Raw genomic sequence first — 22,546 nt, 5'->3', positions numbered from 1 at the left:
GACAATTTGGGACAGCATGGTGGCCAGCTATTAAGTCGTCTGTTTTCATCGCAAAATTCCACAGTATTCTGGACATCTGTGTTGGTGAATCTTTTGCAATTTGTTCAATGAACAATGGAGACAGCAAAGAAGAAAGCTGTAGGTGGGAAGCGGCGTATTGCGGCCGGCTGCAGCAACACAAACACAGCCGGTGTTTCATTGTTTACATTCCCGAAAGATGACAGTCAAGCTTTACTATGGAACAGAGAGGTCAAGCAAACACGGTTGGATTGGACCACACACACAAAGTACAGTGTATTATGCAGCGATCATTTCGAAAGATCGTGTTTCGAAGAGGGTCCCTTGCGAAGGGCAGAGATAGGCATCGCCCCCACCCGTCGACTGGTGCTGAAGAAAGGTGCGGGGCCAACTATTTTCAACAGACCACGGCCAGGCATCAGTGGCAGTGTCACTGTCAGTGCTCCCAGTGCCAGTGCTTCGACAAGTTCAGACCACCCCACCCCCTCCACAAGTGGACAGACTGTGCACATGAGGTCTGCATTTGCCAAAAGGGAAAGGAAGAGGGTAAGGATCTTGATTTCCAGTTTCCATAGTCATACTCACAGACATAGTCATAGACTACTCCATGAACAATGAAATAAATTAACAATAAAATAGCGTCTGGTTCAAAGCGGTATGGCTCTATCCCTTGTTGCGGTTGGGCCTTGCTGAGTGGTCCTGCCACGGCTGCCACGGCGCCTCTCACAGCATCTTCCCTATCTGAATCGCTCCCACTGCCCTCTAGTCCTTCACTCGCACTTTCCTCATCCACAAATCTTTCATCCTCGCTCAAATTAATGAGGAAATCGTCGCTTTCTCTGTCCGAATCGCTCTCGCTGCTGGTGGCCATGATTGTAAACAATGTGCAGATGTGAGGAGCGCCACAACCTGTGACGTCACGCGCATATCGTCTGCTACTTCCGGTACAGGCAAGGCTTTTTTTATCAGCGACCAAAAGTTGCAAACTTTATCGTCGATGTTCTCTACTAAATCCTTTCTGCAAAAATATGGCAATATTGCGAAATGATCAAGTATGACACATAGAATGGACCTGCTATCCCCGTTTAAATAAGAAAATCGCATTTCAGTAGGCCTTTCAGTTGTGCAATGGATTAAGCAAATAAGTCAAACTAATATGATCTAGTTTAAGAAACTGTTCAAACTCCGTGTTTACAAATTACAAACAGGAAGAATCCTAATAAAAATCTTGAACCTAATTGAAAAAAGATACAGAACAGCTCCATTTCAAAAAGAGAGGTAAAACAAAAAGTAGTGAACAGAAGAAATAAATGATAAATAAATACTGTGATAACGTCGGACGAGCAGAAATGCACGAAGCCATGTTTGATTAGTGGAAGTCTACTGCTTCTTCAGCACCTGCAGTGAGCAATCTCGTCCAAAAGATGGCGCCATAGCACAAATAATAAAACATCTTCCCGTTTATGATGTGTGCTGCGCATGTCAAGGTAAAGTATTCTGATTTAAGGTGTGATGCATGAAAATGTGCGTCATAATCAGATACTTTTTTTCAGGGTCCATGTTCACAGGAACATTCTATTGGGAAAGATGATCAGATTAAATACATTTTGTCCATGTACACATGGTTAATGTCATCCATCGCTTGTATCAGCCTGTCGCGGCCTTGGAGGAACTTTTCTATTGTCTATTGCGGAATTCATATGCCGTAATCCATACATCTATTTTCTACCGCTTATTTGGGTGTTACCATTTAGTGGTCAATTGTACGGAATATGTACTGAACTGTGCAATCTACTAATAAAAGTTTCAATCAATCAATCAAAAAATCTATTTCGAGGTCGCGGGGGGTGCTGGAGCCTATCTCAGCTGCACACGGGTGGAAGGCGGGGTACATGCCGCAATAGACATGTTGTAATGAAAAATTGTAAATATGTGATGTATCATAATGTAACTGTACGCATGTTCTAAATATAGTAATACCCTTATTTCGCTAATATTTGTACAGTACTAACTATGATATGCATATGCATTTTTTTGTTATTTTTTTGCTGTGATTGCATTTTTCTCACTAGACTCTTGTAGGTTTTATTTTGATGATATTTAGTCAAATATCTTGTTGATTCTGAACTGGTCGACTTCTTCCCCAAACGAGTCAGCTTTTCTTTCTGTCACTCACACACAGATAATGTCAAATTGTATGGTCAATTAAGTTTTCTCTTGTGCAAAGTTATGATATTGGACTTTAAACTGTACTCACCTCTATTGATTGGCAACATTTCTTGTGTATTTTTCCTGTTTTCAGACCAAACCATGGCCAACTTTGGTGGACACGCCATCCCCGGCTCTTTCTTCTTGCTTTTTGGATTTTGGCTGACAGTGAAACACACTCTCCAGCACCACTGGAAGAAGACTCATCCCAAAGGCAGAGACATTGTGCCTCCTTTCTCTAAACGGATGGACTGCATTGAAGGAGGATTGCAAATCTTTGCTTCATTTGTTGGTCGGTCTCCTCTAAACGCGTGACTAAAACGTTCCAAAGTGGCTCTAACTTAATTTTCGTCTCAGGCATCATGGTGGAGCAGTTTGTGGTGGACGGCCCACACGCTCGCCTTTACGACACGCAGAACAATTCGTGGGTGAAGCTGATGAACTGGCAGCACAGCACCATGTATCTCTTCTATGGCATCTCTGGAATAGCTCTGGTCGTGAGCACCATGTCCAAACTGGTACCGGTCGGTGTGGACCGCTTTGCTCTCTCCTTGGCGCTGTTTGTAGAAGGTAAAAGACATCTGTTAACATTTGTATTTGTTTAATAAGGGACATTTCCCTGACCTAAAAATACAATAAAAACTACATCCATGCAATCAACATTTTCACGATACAAAAAATAAAATAAAAATAAGAATTACATTTATATAAAATTATACTGTAAATACAACTAGAATAGCTATTAAGACACAATAATTAGGACTCACAAGACCTGCTCAAAAGACTCAACTTGTCTGAACACATTTTTTATTTCATGTTTGATTTCTTGCCTTTTTGATATATTTTTTGCCTAACCTGTGGTGCTAACCGGATCAGATGTGCTTGTTAGCTAAGCCAAGCTAACTTACTTCTACTGCCTTTTTAAATATATTTTTCTATTCAAAAAGCCAATTTGGGTAAAATAATTTCTTTTTATGTATATATATATATATATATATATATATATATATATATATATATATATATATATATATATATATATATATATATATATATATATATATATATATATATATATATATATATAATGTGTATATCTGTATGTATATTTATATATATATATATATATATATATATATATATATATATATATATATATATATATATATATACCGTATTTCCTTGAATTGGCGCAGGGAATATAGTATTCGCACGTCTAGAATTACTGCCGGGTCAAACTCTTTTCTCAAAATAATTAACGCATGCTTGGCCTTATCGCCGGTTCATTATTGACGCCAGATCAAATTCGTTTCGCAAAATATTATTTTTTTTATCGCATGTCTATAATTTTCGCCGGGTTAAACTCGTTTCGCAAAATATTTAGCATATGGCTAGAACTTCCACCGGGTCAAATTCGTTACGTCACGAGTGACGCTTTACCTGTCCTCATTTTCAAAATGGAGGAAGCTGCTTTCAGTAGTTTGCAATCGCACAAAAGAAAAAAGATAAAGAGCTATTCAGTAGGATTTAAGGTCCAATCTATTGAATACCGGTACAGTATGCTAAAAAGAACAGTAAGCAGCTATGTTTTATTAATATACCGTAGCTGCGTGTGTCAAATACTGTATGAGTCATGAAATGACTCCCGCCTCCTGGTGGTAGAGGGCGCTGCCGCGCTAGTGATCCTTCTTGCGACTTCCGGTACTGCAGAAGAAGTGAACACACGCAGCAAGACATTTTTTTTTCCCTCTGCCTGAACTTTTAACAAGGAGGATTACATACCGGTATCTAAAATAAAACAGTTTTCTAAACTGGACTTTCAATCGAAGCAGGAGGTAATAATTAAAGGAATATCTCCATCGAGACAGAGAGACTTTTAAAACGGAAGAAAGAAAATAAGGAAGACTTCTATAAACAAGTTATTGATGCTTTTGGTCAGAAGGAGCTGCAAATGGACTCCATTTATAAGTACAGGTAAGACCATAATAACGTTTTTTTTTATTAAATGTGCTTTTCATGATGGTATGCTTACATCACACTCAAAGCGCACGCCTAAATTTACCGCATTCCTTTTGGTAAACGCCGGAGTGAGAAGAGGTTTTAAAATAATTACCGCATGCACGGCCATCCCGCCGGTTTCCGGTAAACGCCGGAGTGACAGGAGGTTTTAAATTAATTAGCGCCCCTGCGGCTATTCAAGGAAATACGGTATATATATATATATATATATATATATATATATATATGTGTGTGTGCATATATATATACAGTATGTGTGCATATATATATATATATATATATATATATATATATATATATATATATATATATACTTGGGCTGCAACTAGGGCTGCAACTAGGGCTGCAACTAACGATTAATTTGATAATCGATTAATCTGTTGATTATTACTTCGATTAATAATCGGATAAAAGAGACAAACTACATTTCTATCCTTTCCAGTATTTTATTGAAAAAAACCAGCATACTGGCACCATGTTGTGGACATTGGGGGTGCAGCATACACCAACAATAACACAGAAATGTAACTCATCAGAACTGAATCAGATATTGTACACGTTTCTGTTGTGAATAATAAAGGATTCATTTCAGGCTGCTTCTGAATAATAGCATGAAATATTCCAGCACTTTCATAACGTTTAGTTGTACTAAAGCGTCACTCAAATCTAAATATATTTATATAGCTTTATCGGCCCGGCTATATTGATCCATTATGAAACCAACCTGAGATATTTCTGTCCGTTACGTTTATTTCGAAATTGGTAACCGTGCGTTTTCTCTCTCAAAACGGAGTCAAATGTGCCGGAGACACATTATCAGCCCCGCGTTGCAACAAAGGCATAACTTTAAAGTTACTCACAAAAAAGCTGAACTCATAAATGCTTGTTGCCACTATGGACTTAAAAAGTTACGTACTATGAGTTCCTCCCTTCATCCATGGCTCCAACATGTTTCTTCTTCAGGTGCTCCTGAAGCAATGTTGTACTTCCGTGCCATTTTGCAGGAAACAGTCTTCTTTGAAGTCTTTAAAGTGAAGTGTTCCCACACTTTTGACGACTTTGGTGGTACACTTTTCTCCATTGAAACAATAACCTCAAGATGTTTCTCCGCTAAACTATCGGGAGTGTTTTCCTGCGCCATTTTTCGAATTTTTCCAGCAAAGGAGACGCCGTCGTCACGTGAGCTGCCCATGACACATCATTGGCTAGCTTATGCCACCTCATGAGACGTAGCCTCACCGCCGCCCTGGCGCTGTTTTGTACTGTTTTTGTACTTATTTTGATTATTGTTTCTCAGCTGTTTGTAAATGTTGCAGTTTATAAATAAAGGTTTATAAAACAAAAACAAAAACAAAAAAAATAACCAAAAAAAAAAAAAAAAAAAGTCTCCGCGCATTCGCATAGCATTGTTCCAACGAATCGATGACTAAATTAATCGCCAACTATTTTGGTAATCGATTTTAATCGATTAGTTGTTGCAGCCCTAATATATACAAACCCCGTTTCCATATGAGTTGGGAAATTGTGTTAGATGTAAATATAAACGGAATACAATGATTTGCAAATCATGTTCAACCCATATTCAGTTGAATATGCTACAAAGAAAACATATTTGATGTTCAAACTGATAAACATTTTTTTTTTTGCAAATAATCATTAACTTTAGAATTTGATGCCAGCAACACGTGACAAAGAAGTTGGGAAAGGTGGCAATAAATACTGATAAAGTTGAGGAATGCTCATCAAACACTTATTTGGAACATCCCACAGGTGTGCAGGCTAATTGGGAACAGCTGGGTGCCATGATTGGGTACAAAAACAGCTTCCCAAAAAATGCTCAGTCTTTCACAAGAAAGGATGGGGCGAGGTACACCCTTTTGTCCACAACTGCGTCAGCAAATAGTCAAACAGTTTAAGAACAACGTTTCTCAAAGTGCAATTGCAAGAAATTTAGGGATTTCAACATCTACGGTCCATAATATCATCAAAAGGTTCAGAGAATCTGGAGAAATCACTCCACGTAAGCGGCATGCCCGGAAACCAACATTGAATGACCGTGACCTTCGATCCCTCAGACGGCACTGTATCAAAAACCGACATCAATCTCTAAAGGATATCACCACATGAGCTCAGGAACACTTCGGAAAACCACTGCCACTAAATACAGTTCGTCGCTACATCTGTAAGTGCAAGTTAAAGCTCTACTATGCAAAACGAAAGCCATTTATGAACAACATCAAGAAACGCCGCCGGCTTCTCTGGGCCCGAGATCATCTAAGATGGACTCATGCAAAGTGGAAAAGTGTTCTGTGGTCTGACGAGTTCACATTTCAAATTGTTTTTGGAAATATTCGACATTGTGTCATCCAGACCAAAGGGGAAGCGAACCATCCAGACTGTTATCGACACAAAGTTCAAAAGCCAGCATCTGTGATGGTATGGGGGTGCATTAGTGCCCAAGGCATGGGTAACTTACACATCTGTGAAGGCACCATTAATGCTGAAAGGTACATACAGGTTTTGGAACAACATATGCTGCCATCTAAGCGCCGTCTTTTTCATGGACGCCCCTGCTTATTTCAGCAAGACAATGCCAAACCACATTCAGCACGTGTTACAACAGCGTGGCTTCGTAAAAAAAGAGTGTGGGTACTTTCCTGGCCCGCCTGCAGTCCAGACCTGTCTCCCATCGAAAATGTGTGGCGCATTATGAAGCCTAAAATACGACAGCGGAGACCCCGGACTGTTGAACGACTGAAGCTCTACATAAAACAAGAATGGGAAAGAATTCCACTTTCCCAAAGCTTCAACAATTAGTTTCCTCAGTTCCCAATCGTTTATTGAGTGTTGTTAAAAGAAAAGGTGATGTAACACAGTGGTGAACATGCCCTTTTCCAACTACTTTGGCACGTGTTGCAGCCATGAAATTCTAAGTTAATTATTATTTACAAAAAAAAAATAAAGTTTATGAGTTTGAACATCAAATATCTTGTCTTTGTAGTGCATTCAATTGAATATGGGGTGAAAAGGATTTGCAAATCATTGTATTCCGTTTATATTTACATCTAACACAATTTCCCAACTCATATGGAAACGGGGTTTGTATATACATATGTGTGTGCATATATATATATATATATATATATATATATATATATATATATATATGTGTGTGTGTGTGTGTGTGTGTGTGTGTGTGTGTGTGTGTGTGTGTGTGTGTGTGTATATATATATATATATATATATATATATATATATATATATATATATATATATATTAAGGCTGCAACAATTAATCGATTCAATCGATTATTAAAATAGTTGCCGTTTAATTTAGTCATCGATTCGTTGGATCTATGCTATGCGCATGCGCAGAGGTTTTTATTTTTTTTATAAAAAGAATTTTTTTTATTTTTTTGTTTTCTTTTTTTTAATAAACCTTTATTTATAAACTGCAACATTTACAAACAGCTGAGAAACAATAATCAAAATAACTATGGTGCCAGTATGCTGTTTTTTTCCCAATAACATACTGGATAGGATAGAAATGTAGTTTGTCTCTTGTATCCGATTATTAATCGATTAATCGAAGTAATAATCGACAGATTCATCGATTATCAAATTAATCGTTAGTTGCAGCCCTAATATATATATACATACATACATACATACATGTATGTGTATATATATGTATGACAGCCTCCTTAAAGTTATGTTATTAATCAGAAACATCCACCAGCTAAAATGCGCCTGTGAAGAGAGTGTTTTGTATTTTTCCCATCGTGCATTGCAGGGAATTTAAATGAGTGTAATTTTTAATTTTGTATTGTGCTTGGACCTTTGTGTTAGTTTATTTGTGCCATGAATGGGAAAGCCTGTCTACATTGGGTCATATATAAAAATGCTGTGCTGTGTACACTTCAAAGTGCAATTCATTGTCATAAACCCAAATTACTCACAATGGGCCCCATTCAGCAACCGTTCTTAAGAACAAATTTTGTTCTTAGGCCCACTTACGATGTTTTTAAGGAGGTTTTTGTATTCACCAATGTTTTCTTTTTGTTCGTATTTGTTCGTAGGTAAGAACAAAATCTACGAGTGCTCCAAAGCATTCTTAGGGTGGCCTATTTGTTCTTAAGTGTGACAAGTTCCTTTACTTTAGACAGACAGACAGAGTGTTTACCTATGCAAATATACGAAATTACGGGTGTTAAGGCCGAGAGTGGAGTCGTCTCTCTTGGTTGCTTTGTTGGGTCTGCTCCTGTCTCTGGCCATGCTCCCCCTACCCCAGCAGACGATGGCGTGGAACACCGCAGAGGGCACCACAAGGTATATGTTTCTTTTACTTTTTATTCATAGCTGTATGTAGAATTGGCTGGTTGCATCAGCTCTGCTCTTTTTTAATGTATTTAATGTCCCTTGTGTTCTTTGATGTTTGATGTTTCCCTCTTACACACATGTAAGAGGGATGTGTGCTATGGCTATGAGTTGTTTTTTCCCTTGGCCTCAGTCTGGATCCCCTCTCCAGGGTCCCAGGCTTAGACCGAATTGTCCCCCCCCCCATTGTTTACCTGTATCTCACCTTTTTTGTAAGGGGCGTCAGTGATCCTGTTCTGTCTCCCTGAATGGGATTGTGCTGAAAATTGTAATTTCCCCTCGGGGATTAATAAAGTATTTCTGATTCTGATTCTGATATGCATATTGGGGAAATAAGGGCGTGTGCGCCGTTTAACAACACGTCATGAATTTGAATGGACTCCTCTTAGGAAATCACTTATGAAGAAAGATAAGAAGAAAAGTAAGGAATTTATTGCTGAATGGGGCCCAATGTCTCACTCTTGACATTTTCTGAAACGTGGCAATCTTGATATTACCTATTAGCTTTTTAGCTAAAGCTCTGACTTACCTCTACTGACTTTGATACGTTTTTGTTATTTAAAAAACTAATCATGGTTAAAGTAAGTAAACACATTTCAGTTTTTTGTTGTTGTTGAGCCTGTGGTGCCAAACTAGCGAATACATATCAGACATATATTAGCTTATTTGCTAAAGCTAGCTCATTTACTGCATGTACTGTATGTACTATAACTTACATCACTTAGGCCTATTTCTTCTACCACTTTTGTAATGATTGGAACAGTACATTGAGACATACCCAGCTCTACTGGAACAGTGTTGCTCTTTAATACCATATAGTGGTTCACTCTGCTTCTATCCCACTTCCATCTTTGTTTTGAATTATTTCCTTGAGTCATGTGTGTGTTTATTGTGGCTAGAACCCTTTCAAAGTGAATTCCAGACCTTTAAACTTATTTTTGTTAAAAAAAAAAAAATTCTCAGTGGAAAGCAGGATGCCATGTGGCCAGACAGCTTGGTGGCCCTAGCAACATTGACTTGGGTGAGTTAGGTGTGGAAGAACCTGGCCCTTGACCTTAGCCTCATTGGGATTAAGTTGGGATAGTGTTTTTTTACCTCCATTTGATGCCATCTTATATTGTGTCCCAATGGTTCTGCTCATATGTCAGCACTTGCCTTGTTCCAGATTGTGTTTTTCTCTGCAGGCTTTCTGTTCTACTATCACGTGCACAGTCGCCCCCCGCTGGACGCTCACATCCACTCCCTGCTCCTGGTGGCGGTGTTCAGTGGGTCAATCAGCACCATGGTGGAGGTGTTCATGAGAGACCACCTTATTCTGGAGCTGCTCAGAGCATGCTTATTCATCCTTCAGGGCTCCTGGTTCTACCAGGTGATCACTGACGAGTCAGCGCCTCGCCAAACACGTTTTTAAGCACACCTGCACAGATCTAACACAGTACAATACATTTGCCATTGCAGATTGGCTTTGTGCTGTTCCCACCGAGCGGGCCGCAGTGGGATCTGACTTTGCATAGTAACATCATGTTTGTCACTATGTGCTTCTGCTGGCATTTGGCGGTGGCCTTGCTCGTCGTCGCCTGCACCACCGCTGCAGTGTGGTTGTAAGTAGTCGACCTTCTTTTGTACGAGACACAGAAGTAAACTACTGCTGCCTTAGGAAATATTGTAAAAAGTCATTCTGTTCCAGGCTCAGAGAACCCTAACTGACTGTACAGGCAGTGTTTTTTTTAACTCTCATGCTAGTATAAGCAGGAGTTATCCACGATAGGGGGTGACGTCAAAAAAGTATTCAAAGACAAATCATGATTTTTATTTATTACGAGTTTGTCAAAAATCGCTTTTTAAAAACCATCACCGTCCTTACTTGCTGCGGGTGTATGTCGTATGTCTGCAGCCAAGAGGAGCTTTTGTAACCTGTAACTTATGAAAGTTTTAGAATACAGTAGTTCCTCAACTTATGAGTTTATCTGGTTTTCCCTCCATCCATTTTCTACCGCTTGTCCCTTTTGGGGTCGCGGGGGGTGCTGGAGCCTATCTCAGCTGCAATCAGGCGGAAGGCGGGGTACACCCTGGTTTGTGACAGAGTTTTTAACTTCAAACACTTGTATCTTAAAGGCCTACTGAAACCCACTACTACCGACCACGCAGTCTGATAGTTTATATATCAATGATGAAATCTTAACATTGCAACACATGCCAATACGGCCGGGTTAGATTAGTAAAGTGCAATTTTAAATTTCCCACGAAATATTCTGCTGAAAACGTCTCGGTATGATGACGTTTGCGCGTGACGTCACGGATTGTGCGGACATTTTGGGACACCATCGTGGCCAGCTATTAAGTCGTCTGTTTTTATCGCAAAATTCCACAGTATTCTGGACATCTGTATTGGTGAATCTTTTGCTATTTGTTTAATGAACAATGAAGACAGCAAAGAAGAAAGCTGTAGGTGAGATCGGTGTATTAGCGGCTGGCTGCAGCAACACAACCAGGAGGACTTTTGAGTTGGATAGCAGACGCGCTACCGTGAGTACGCAGCTTTGGCTTCCAAACATTTGATCGCTTGCCCGTACGTGCGTGCCGCTATGTGCATGTCACGTACGTAACTTTGGGGAAATATATGTGCTGTATGAACTTTATGGAGGTGAACGGTACTTTGGGCTGTGGGATTGAGTGTGTTGTGCGGGTGTTTGAGTTGTATTGGTGGGTTATATGGACGGGAGGGGGGAGGTGTTTGTTATGCGGATTAATTTGTGGCATATTAATTAAAGCCTGGTTGTGTTGTGGCTAATAGAGTATATATACAGTATGTCTTGTGTTTATTTACTGTTTTAGTCATTCCCAGCTGAATATCAGGTCCCACCCGCCTCTCACAGCACCTTCCCTATCTGAATCGCTTCCACTGCCCTCTAATCCTTCACTCTCACTTTCCTCATCCACAAATCTTTCATCCTCGCTCAAATTAATGGGGTAATCGTCGTTTTCTCGGTCCGAATCGCTCTCGCTGCTGGAGGCCATGATTGTAAACAATGTGCAGTGAGGCGCTCCACAACCTGTGACGTCACGCTACTTCCGGTCAGGGGCGCCGAAAAGGGGAGGGAAAAGGACACGGATTCTAGGGGCCCATGATGGAGGGGGGCCCAGAGAGGCCCCTAATGATGATGAAATTATAATACAGGGGGCCCTGTAAAGATTCTTTTCATGGGGCCCAAAATCCCTAGCGGCGCCCCTGCTTCCGGTACAGGCAAGGCTTTTTTTATCAGCGACCAAAAGTTGCGAACTTTATCATCGATGTTCTCTACTAAATCCTTTCAGCAAAAATATGGCAATATCGCGAAATGATCAAGTACGACACATAGAATGGACCTGCTATCCCCGTTTAAATAAGAAAATTTCATTTCAGTAGGCCTTTAAATTTCCCAATGAAATGGATATAAATCAATTTGAGTTTTGCTTGCCCCCCCCCCCAAAAAAACAGCACAATTTAAGATGTAACATGCCTTTTAAATGTTTTAGATAAGAAATATTGTATAAAACAATACAATAGAATGTAGTACTATCAGTTATAGTAGTTTTATGAAGTAATGTAATGTTAATGTACATCATTTACCTTAGAGCGTGGACTTCTACGAGTGTGGACTTCTACGGGATCTCCTTCCAGTTGCTTCTCCGTCAAACACACCATCAGCAGCTTCTCCATATTTTCATTGACAAATGTCCGCCCTTTAGATATTATTTTAACATTAGCTGGCGTTAGACTCGTTCTGCTTCAGTATGGTGCAGACTAGCAGTGATACGCTCAAGCTGCTTCACCAATTTGGCTACAGTCTCTATCATATTTTTGATTGTTTCTTTTATTCAGTGAATGTCATCCACTTCTTCTTCTCAGCACTGTTCATTCACTCACATTTTTCCTTCCCATGCTTGGAAAAATAACGCTATGTCGATTTCTACCTATAAGCTAATGCTAGCGTGTAATACCAGATGTTCTGGTCACATCTTTGTGACATTTCCCACATCAACTAATGGCGGGGATGCTTGCAACTCAAATGTTTGCTTACAACATACTTGCCAACCCTCCCGTTTTTAGCGGGAGAATTCAGCGCCTCTACCGACAACCTCCCGGCAGAGATTTTCTCCCGACAAACTCCCGGTATTCCGCCGGAGCTGGAGGCCACGCCCCCTCCAGCTCAATGCGGACCTGAGACTGAGTGGGGACAGCCTGTTCTCACGTCCGCTTTCCCACAATATAAACAGCTTGCCCGCCCAATGACGTCATAACATCTAGGGCTTTTAGAGAGTAGAGTGCACAACTGCGCACACAACAAGGAGACGAAGCAGAAGAACGAGGAAATTACAGACATGGCGACGCCGTCGACGAGCAAGATGAATAAATATGCTTGCAAGTTCCAAAACGAATGGAAACAAGAATTTCAGTTCATCCAGGACAGTTCGAAGGGGAAGGTGTATGTTGCCTGTAAATTTTGTAGAACAGACTTCTCCATTGAACACGGTGGCCGAAATGATATACTCATCATGAACGGAGAAGTTAAACAGGACAATACTGCCATCTAATGGATAGCCACCGGAACACTGAAATTCAAGTATTTTTATTTTTTTTCTATGTAAATAAAATAAATATATATATATATATATATATATATATATATATATATATATATATATATATATATATATATATATATATATATATATATATATATATATATATATAGCTAGAATTCACTGAAAGTCAAGTATTTCATACACACACACACATATATATATATATATATGAAATACTCGAGTTGGTGAATTCTAGCTGTAAATAACCATGCCCCCCGACCAAGCCCCCTACCTCCCGATATTGGAGGTCTCAAGGTTGGCAAGTATGGCTTACAACCTAAAGCATATCAGTTAGCCAAGAGACAGCTCTTATCTGAAAACACTCTTAAGTTGAGGAACCACTATATTTTGTGTACCAAATAATATATTGCGAGAATAGGAATCTGGTTGAATAGAGAATCAATTCTGAATTGATTTGTTACCCCTAGAATCGGACTCAAATTTATTCATAAGTTGTTGTCAGATTCACATCTTCATTATGAAGTCCAAAGTACGTCTTTGAAGACGATTGACGAATATGTAATACATTTGTTTGATAAGAGAGCTCTAGTGTGAGGGCATGGTGCAGTATCCCAAGCAGTTATCCTTTAAAGGCAGAGGTTTCATTTCAAAGTACCATAACAACTATTATTTTGCACCACAATTGAGAAAATAATCCTTGTCTGGGTATGTCCCCACCTTTTTAGAGGATCATTTGGATCCTGCACTATGCCCTCAGACTAGAGCTGTCCTATCTACAGTGAGTCTGTGAGTATGAAATGATGAAGCCTGCTCAGATAAATAGATAATAGATACTAAACATTGTTTGCAGGTTTGAAAAATAGTTTTCGTCATTTTTCTCAAAGTGCCACACACTTGGTCTAGTGTATCATACGTGTATTTGTTATTAATTTACTTGCAACAATATGCTCTTCTACCGAGCTGTTTGACACTTCCCTATGTCACAATAAGTTCTGGTTCTGCGGTTGTCAGCACCGATTACCAGTGGTGACATCATGCATTGTGATGATTTTTAATAAATATATTTTATCTCCAAATTTGACCACTTTTGGTGAATTCTGACTTTTTCCAATGTATAATAAAAGTGATGGCACATAAATAGAATGTAAACCAAACTGCACTTTTTATAAAGTTTTTGTGACCTGCATTTAAAAACTCCCCTGTCAGGTTTGTGAGCCAGTTTGTTTACATTAAACATTGCCAACTCTATTGTATTATATTGTAAGGGCAGCTTAAGGCTGCCAAGTTTTAAACAATACGTTTCAGCATGGCTTTGAAGTCCATTACTGTGTCTATTAAAACATGGTTAACCTGCTTTTTTTTTTTTCCTTCCAAAAGCACCATGAGGAGATTCTCCAGAAGAGACCGAGACATCGAGATAGTATTGCGGAAGACATCACCCACCGCAAGTTCTGAGAAAGCTCTACTTGAAGAGTCAGAGGAGGAATAGTGGCTGAAATATATATATATATATATTTTTTTTTTGTAGTTTTGTTAATTGTTTTCACAGCTAACTAAAATGTGATTGACACAAAAAAAGCCTTCTTATCTTATTATAGTCCAAAACACTAAACATAAACATTACTTGGGGTAAAGGTGTGAGCTTTAATAATTGAGGTTTTTCATAATTTAACATATTTCTCTTTTATTATTACAAAAAATGAAATGTTCTGCAGTCGAAGAAAGTAAGGAAATTAATTAACATTGGCAAACATAAATATTATAACACACTAAGATGTTGCAAAACCACACAAATAAAACAGTTGACTAAATCATTGAGGTGCAGGTGGAAGATCAGGCGGACATTTTAGTGTAGGGGCCGTTGTGACGACGACTGTTGAGACAGATTTAGGAGAAGCTGTTGCCATGTGCTGCGGGAGCTGCTGGGCCTGAACCGTCTGGATGCGAACCTAAATGAGAGAAGGAGTTGTGGAGGCAAGGTCCAGTATTTGCTTAATGAATATTCATGAGATGCAAATTGCAATGTAAACCTGCGTGGCCTGTCCTTGCTGCTGGAGCTGCTGGAACTGCTGTGCCGTGACAAAGCTGACTGGTTTGTTCCCAGCGATCAGCTTTGTGCCTGCGGGCATGGTGGTCAGTATGATGTTCCTCCCCAGGCTGCTGATGCTGCACAGGAAAACAAAAGTGTAAGTATGCACCCCTGACTCAAAAAAACAATATTTTAAATACAGTGCAGACTTACTTTGTGTTGAGACTTCCCTTCACAATAGGTGTAGTCACCACGCTTTTACTTTTCAGTGGTTGGTTGAGGACAGAAAGAGGAACTGTGATCCGTGCAGGTAACTTCCCCTATGGCCAGGCCAAAATAAAGCCTTGTTCAAAGAAAATACTTGCTAAAGATCAAAATACACGCTAATCTGATTCCTAAAGGATTTAGTTAGTCTCCCTCTTGGTGACCACTTCAAAGTGATTTGTCAATTGACCAATGATATGCTGTTTAAAAAAACAAGGTCTTAGTGAGGTTTTTTTGCACTAGGGCTCCCTCTTCCATTGCGAAGTGGAATTACATTTAAAGCCAAGCCAATAGAACTGGTACTGTATGTTATACCACATATATTTTAAAACAAACATTTTAGGCTGAACACTAAGATTGTATTTTTACATCTTGGTCCCCCAATATGTTTTAGCTTTGGATTATGAGTTGGTTGCCATTGTGATGGCAAAGACTCACTACTGCAAGCCAGTGTAACAGTGGACATTTTTTAAAAGACAGTTAAAACACTTAAGTGTGTGTTCCATTAGCATTCCTGTAATGTTCCGTTATCCCTGTTTATTATTCAATATATTTATTTTATTTATTTGCAATGTTTCTGTTGCACCATGCTGTATGCTGATATTAGGTTGTACTCTTTGTATTTTAACTATGTGAAGCACTTTGTGAGAAGTACTATATTAATACAATTTACTAACATCGAAATATATATTTTAATCATTTTAAGTTTAAAGTTGCACTAATATAAAAAGAATATCAAAGTAGTGTAGTTGTGTTGATAACGTGTTGCTTATTTTTGTATATGTATTCGGGTTAGGAATTTGTTTTAGCTGTGCATGAAGAAGTTTTACATTTTGTATTGACAATAAAACATTTCCAAAAAAAATTAATATATGATATGGTAATAAATCCTCTTACTGTTTGTGTGTTGACCATGGTGGCAGTGGCTGTTCCCAGCTTGAGAGGAGAGGAGGCTCCAGAGGCCACCACGTTGGCGGCCATGGTCATGACGTTGGCACAGGTGGACACCGTGGGTGGCTTGCTGGCACTGGTGGATGCCAGCGTTAATGTCTGACCCTGCTTCTGTGGGATCACCCCAAGGCCCGGCATGATACGGATGGTGGTGCTGCTCTTGTCCGGGGAGGTGACGGTGGAGAAGGTGCGAGATTTCTGGTCCGCCATAGTGACGGCCAACGTGGGCATGAGACGTATGGCCGTGTCCCCTGCGGCTTTCAACAGGGTGGAAGCCATGGGTGTGGCTTTACTGCTGAGGGCCTCCCCCGTGCAGGATGCGGCGGAGGCGGACGGGTGTGGGGGTGTCACGTGAAGAGTGGCTGATATGCTCTTGTTGCCACCTGCTGCTGCGGTGCTTAGGAAATCAGGAGTCAGTTTGACTGTCGCGACTGGAGATTTGGTGAGAGTCGCCATCATATCCGGGGTGATTCGGAGGACAGTTTGACCTTTGGCGTCTGTGGTGATGGAGGAAGGTGGAAGACGCAAGACATCTTTACCCTGGATGCGGAGGTTTGTGGCGGTGAGTGGAATTCCTGCTGCTCCTTGAGTCTTCACTCCTAGCTGGCCTGTGATGGACATCTAAAATAAAACAATACATGAAATATATCAGTACACCCACACTTTAGATCCAATACAAGCACCTAGAAACTGTAAAAGACAGTAAAAAGAGATACTCAACCTTATATATCACCTGCACTTACATGAGGTTATTGTTATAAACATCCATCCTCCCTAAAATTATGTCTGCAAATATTCCCTCAAAACGCTGTCTTATAACAAAAATAAAACTCACTGGCACTTTAGAAATGATTGATTGCAGATTACTTTCCACTGCTATAAAGAATCTTTTATGGTAACTTTAATTGAAAGTGGTTTGATGGCGCTATCTGCAGAGAGATGCAGCTTTGAATCCAGCATAGGGCGCTGTTTCAAAAGTTAAATAATTTGAGATTTTTAAATCGGAAGATGATTTGACAAGACATGTATGCAGGGTCAAATGGGACAGCATTAAATGAATAAATACATCTTTTAAAAATTACTTGAATGTGTCAATTATGATTATAATTAAATACATGAAAGTTTAAATTACAATTAATGATTTAATATATTATATTTACTAATTTAATTTTGGCCCTTGTAAGCGCTTCATGAATTTTTTTTATCACACATTGTGCCTACTGGGTTGAGTTTTTTCTTGCCCTGATGTGATCTGTGATCTGAGCCGAAGATGTCGTCATGGCTTGTGCAGCACTTTGAGACACTTGTGATTAAGGGCTATATAAATAAACTTTGATTGATTGATTGATTTGAACACAGTGTCTGCAGAGTTGTTTTAGTACCGTATTTTTCGGAGTATAAGTCGCACCTGCCGAAAATGCGTAATAAAGAAGGAAAAAAAACATAAGTCGCACTGGAGTATACCGTATTTCCTTGAACAGCCGCCGGGGCGCTAATTAATTTAAAACCTCTTCTCACTCCTGCGCTTACCAAAAGCATGCGGTATAGGCAAGCATGCGCTAATTATTTTAAAACCTCTTCTCACTCCGGCGCTTACCTTATCATGAAAAGCACATTTAATTAAAAAAAACGTTATTATGGTCTTACCTTTACTTTTAAATGAGTCCATGCGCAGCTGCTTCTGATCAAAAGCATCGTTTATCTTTCTTCAGTTTTAAAAGTCTCTCTGTCTCGATGGAGATATTCCTTTAATTATTACTTCCTGCTTCGATTGAAAGTCCAGTTTAGAAACCTGTTTTATTTTAGATATGTAATCCTCCATGTTAAAAGTGCAAGCAAGCGATCGCTTCCTTGTTGCTGCTTGTTGTCTTCTTCTGCAGCACCGGTCTTCTGCAGTACCGGTAGTCGCAAGAAGGATCACTAGCGCCCTCTACCACCAAGAGGCGGGAGCCATTTAATGAGTCATATTTGACACACGCAGGTACGGTATATTAATAAAACATACGGTAGCTGCTTACTGTTCTTTTTAGCATATTCAACAGCTTGGACCTTAAATCCTACTGAATAGCTCTGTATCTTCTTCCCTTTATGCGATTTAAAATGATTGAAATTAGCCTCCATTTTGGAAAATGATGCCTTGAAAGGTGAAGTGTCACTCGTGACGTGACGAGTTTGACCCGGCGGTGAAACGAGGCATTCCGGTTTTTTAAAATAAAGCGCTTTGAAAGACGCAACTCCAACAGCAAAAAGTCAGCTCTCCACCACTACAAACGTATAATATTAATAATAAGAATTGCAATTACCGGTATATAATAACACAATATTGATATTTTTCTTCCCTTTAAGCGATTTCAAATTACTGAAATCAGCTTCCTCCATTTTGAAAATGATGACAGGGGAAGTGTCACTCGTGACGTGCGAAGTTTGACCCGGCGGAAATTCTAGGCATATGCTAAATATTTTGCGAAACGAGTTTGACCCGGCTGTAATTCTAGGCAGGCGAATACTATATTCCCGGCAGCAATTCAAGGAAATACGGTAAGTCGCATTTTTGGGGGAAATTTATTTGATAAAACCCAACACCAAGAATAGACACAGGCTGAATAAGTGTACGTTATATGACGCATAAATAACCAACTGAGAACATGCCTGGTATGTTAACGTAACATATTATGGTAAGAGTCATTCAAATAACTATAACATATAAAACATGCTTTACGCTAATCGCTAAATCCCATGAAATCTTATACGTCTAGTCTCTTACGTGAATGAGATAAATAATATTATTTGATATTTTACGGTAATGTGTTAATAATTTCACACAAGTCGCTCCTGAGTATGTCTCACCCCCTGCCAAACTATGAAAAAAACTGCGACTTATAGTCCGAAAAATACGGTACATGTTATATCTGAGGAGTTGAATCTTTGCAGACACGTAAACAAAAAGTCTGAGTGAAGAATATTTAGATATAAAAATGCATTTTTCTGATTAAATTAGTGGGTGTGTTAAATCTCTTCAGTCACTAACACATTCCGTCAGTGCCTGCAAATTTGCTTCCGAGGCATGATTACTGGTAAACTGCAGCAGATAGTGAAACTTAAGTCTGTCACTGAAGTTGCTGCTGTTTCTCAATGTTGTGTTTCAACTTATATGCTAGTGTTCTGCCGTTTCTTTTCTTTTCTACTCTGCTTCCAACCCGGGGTGGACCGCTAGCCTGTGCATCGGATGGGGACATCTCTACGCTGCTGACCCGTTTCCTGCTGGCCCCACGATGGACTGGACTTTCACAATATTATGTCAGACCCACTCGACATCCATTGCTTTCGGTCTCCCCTAGAAGGGGGGGGGTGGTTACCCACATATGCGGTCCTCTCCAAGGTTTCTCATAGTCATTCACGTCATTCACATTGACGTCCCACTGGGGTGAGTTTTCCTTGCCCGTATGTGGGCTCTGTACCGAGGATGTCGTTGTGGCTTGTACAGCCCTTTGAGACACTTGTGATTTAGGGCTATATAAATAAACATTGATTGATTGATTGATTAGTCACATTTCTTTATATACACAAACACAGACACACGATCACGGTCAATAAAGGTGGATTGTTGCCGGATATGACTTTGCTACTGTTTACTAATGCGGTATCTTCTAACAGACATTTCCGCCATGTTTGATCGAGGTGTAAATGCAAACAGCTGATCACCGTGATCCTACTCAAATTAATCAATCATCGATCACATAGGGTTTCGAATCATTGGGTTGGCTTATATTGCAACATAAGAACATTCAAATATGTGTAAAATAAATATATGTCAATAAGATGGCCACCTCTGTAAGATACACCCACAACAATTAACATATTGTTAAATAAATCTCCAAGTGGCAGTTAACTTGCGTACCTGTTTGAGGTTTGGGTTGGATATTCCTTGCAGCACAGCAGGCGTTGTTGTTGGGTTGCTGCCAGGTGACTCAGCCTGAGGTCTGGCCACAGTTACCGTGGAAACAGACAGGGTGTTCGGCATCTGTACTGGAGTACCAGGCTGGCCCCTCAGAGGCACCGACACCATTGCCTATTGTGACATGACACACACACGGAGGTACTTATATATTTGGTATATGTTTCAGGCAATTAAAAACAAATTTGTTCTTTTACCTGTGAGATGCCTTTTGCCGCCAATGACACCGGCATCCTGATCTGATGAGGGCTCTGATGGACCAACGCAGCCTGTTGACTTCCTGCTGGAGAGCCCAGTCCAGGTTGAGCAGAGACCACCCTCACCTGGGGGAGGGAGCCTGCTGCCAGGTGACTCACTAGTCTCGCCGCGTGTTGGGAAGTGACAGGCTGTGGTGCAGCCGGAGCAGCCTGACTGGTGGGTATGATGGAACCCAGCTGAGGCAAGGATGGCTGCGACATGAGGAGGACGCTGGAAAATATGTATTTCAAGGTAACTGAATGAAAATTTGTGTGTGACGAGAAGAATGAAAACGAACCCTGTACTAGTTTTGATTGCATCAGGGACTGCAGCTTTTGTTGGTGTGGTGGCTGCACAGGGTAAAGGCGACTTTGGGGTCCCCAGTGTGTTTGAAGTAGGCGTAGAAGGGGTTGGGGACAAGGGTCCAGAACCTATATCCTGTCCTGCTTCCAAACATCCAGATGTTTTACTAACTCCATCTTTGCTTGCAGATTTCTGACAGTAGAGGACACATATTTGCAATGACTTCCAAGTAGGAAAATTAATAAATGAGAGGCTAGTTGTCTCACGGGCTTAGATGCAGGTTTAGGCTTCTGCTGCAGAGCCTTTCTTGCTTTTGCAGCAGCAGCTTGAGCTTGGTGGATCCTCTCTGGGTAGGTTAGAAGACAACCATTAACAGCGCAAACAAATTATTGCAACATCTACGGTGACTTAATTATGTCGTTTTGTATGATATGGTTTGCAGTGGTGTCATAGTGAGATCCGCCACTGAGTAAAAGCTCCAATTAATGCGTCTATTCAAGTACACAGTCTCCCCTTATCGTCTACAATTGCAAATAACTGTAGTCTCTAGTTAGCACCATTGTCAAACATTGGCATTGACAGCTTTGGCTGTAGACAACCTCCTAATCTATTTGTTTTAACTTCACAAGGTCTCAGTAGCTAATAATACGTCTCTCATAGCATCAAGTAGAGCTGTGGTGTTCGTGAACGAATCAAGTCTTTTTCTACATCTCTATTAATTGAATGATGACAATTGATTTGCAGTTGCGAGCCGTTCGTTTAGAAGATATTTTTTTGTCTGCACATGCCGATTCAGCGCCAACAAATTCCCACGCTGCATGTGTGCCATTGAGTCAGTCAAAGGAAATGCAGCAGCATTTGGATTCACTTTTCTGGTTCATTGTTCCAACGTGGATATGTAAAGTAATTTAGGTGTACACACACCAGGTAGGATAGTACAATTTTGTATAATGTCCAGATTTTTAATCTTGTTTTATTTATACTTTTTACATATTTTTTTTCTTACTTATGTGTATTTTTTATGTAATGTTACAATGTTTTTGTGCTATTAAGTTGTTGTTTTTTTTATTTAGAAAATTCAAAATAGTGATGTAACTGTCAAAGCATGGGGATATGGTACCACCTTATTGAGTGTTTACATTGAAAACACAACTATATATAGTCAATATGCATCATAACAAAAACAATAATACTGGAAAAAAATTTATAGATAATCCAACTAATATCGACTACTATACACAAGTTATGGAGATGATATCGGTAGAAAAACTACATTAGGTTAATGAGTCATATGGCAAAATATGGCATCCATTATATTTGTTTTAGTAGAGTAGTATAGTATATAGTAATCTTTCTTTCTTGCGGTGAATAACGGCCACAGTTTGGTTGTCACGTTTATGAGATGCAATGCAAGTGTAAGTCACTGTGACTGTTCTTTTATTATTGGCTCTGACGGTGATGGAAATAAGTACTAATAATAATGATAAATATTGTTTAAATTTTTTTGTTGTTGTATAGTTTTTAAATCACTATTTTTGATACCATTACCATTATAAATGTTTTGTTTATGTTTTTTTAGTATTGTATTTAATAATATT

At 39.6% G+C, this 22,546-nt stretch overlaps 2 protein-coding genes across 5 annotated transcripts in view; one reads left to right on the top strand and one right to left on the bottom strand.

The window, feature by feature from the left end:
- Positions 1-15,184, top strand: part of LOC133650863 (transmembrane protein 45B-like) — a 27,227-nt gene extending 12,043 nt beyond the window's left edge. The window contains exons 2-7 of one of the 2 annotated variants that reach the window (XR_009826325.1): positions 2,321-2,518; positions 2,584-2,798; positions 8,501-8,574; positions 9,807-9,991; positions 10,081-10,223; positions 14,587-14,715. Coding sequence is in view for 1 of the 2 variants with exons in the window: in XM_062048582.1 (XP_061904566.1) it covers positions 2,329-2,518; positions 2,584-2,796; positions 9,807-9,991; positions 10,081-10,223; positions 14,587-14,698 (843 nt within the window). In the remaining variant the exon portion in view is untranslated. Of the gene's footprint in view, positions 1-2,320; positions 2,519-2,583; positions 2,799-8,500; positions 8,575-9,806; positions 9,992-10,080; positions 10,224-14,586 lie in introns of both variants that reach the window. The other variant, XM_062048582.1, reaches the window with a different exon arrangement.
- LOC133650862 (nuclear factor related to kappa-B-binding protein-like) overlaps positions 14,819-22,546 on the bottom strand; it is a 24,603-nt gene continuing 16,875 nt past the window's right edge. For all 3 annotated transcript variants that reach the window (XM_062048579.1, XM_062048580.1, XM_062048581.1), the window contains 8 exons: positions 21,215-21,294; positions 20,944-21,140; positions 20,606-20,876; positions 20,352-20,522; positions 16,400-17,074; positions 15,452-15,558; positions 15,240-15,375; positions 14,819-15,158 (listed from right to left, as the gene is read on the bottom strand). In XM_062048579.1, coding sequence (XP_061904563.1) covers positions 15,021-15,158; positions 15,240-15,375; positions 15,452-15,558; positions 16,400-17,074; positions 20,352-20,522; positions 20,606-20,876; positions 20,944-21,140; positions 21,215-21,294 — 1,775 coding nt within the window. In that variant the 3' untranslated portion in view covers positions 14,819-15,020. The remainder of the gene's footprint in view (positions 15,159-15,239; positions 15,376-15,451; positions 15,559-16,399; positions 17,075-20,351; positions 20,523-20,605; positions 20,877-20,943; positions 21,141-21,214; positions 21,295-22,546) is intronic.

This window comes from Entelurus aequoreus, linkage group LG05 (assembly GCF_033978785.1).
Source record: "Entelurus aequoreus isolate RoL-2023_Sb linkage group LG05, RoL_Eaeq_v1.1, whole genome shotgun sequence".
Taxonomy (NCBI): domain Eukaryota; kingdom Metazoa; phylum Chordata; class Actinopteri; order Syngnathiformes; family Syngnathidae; genus Entelurus; species Entelurus aequoreus.
This window is presented reverse-complemented; position numbering and strand designations above follow the sequence as displayed.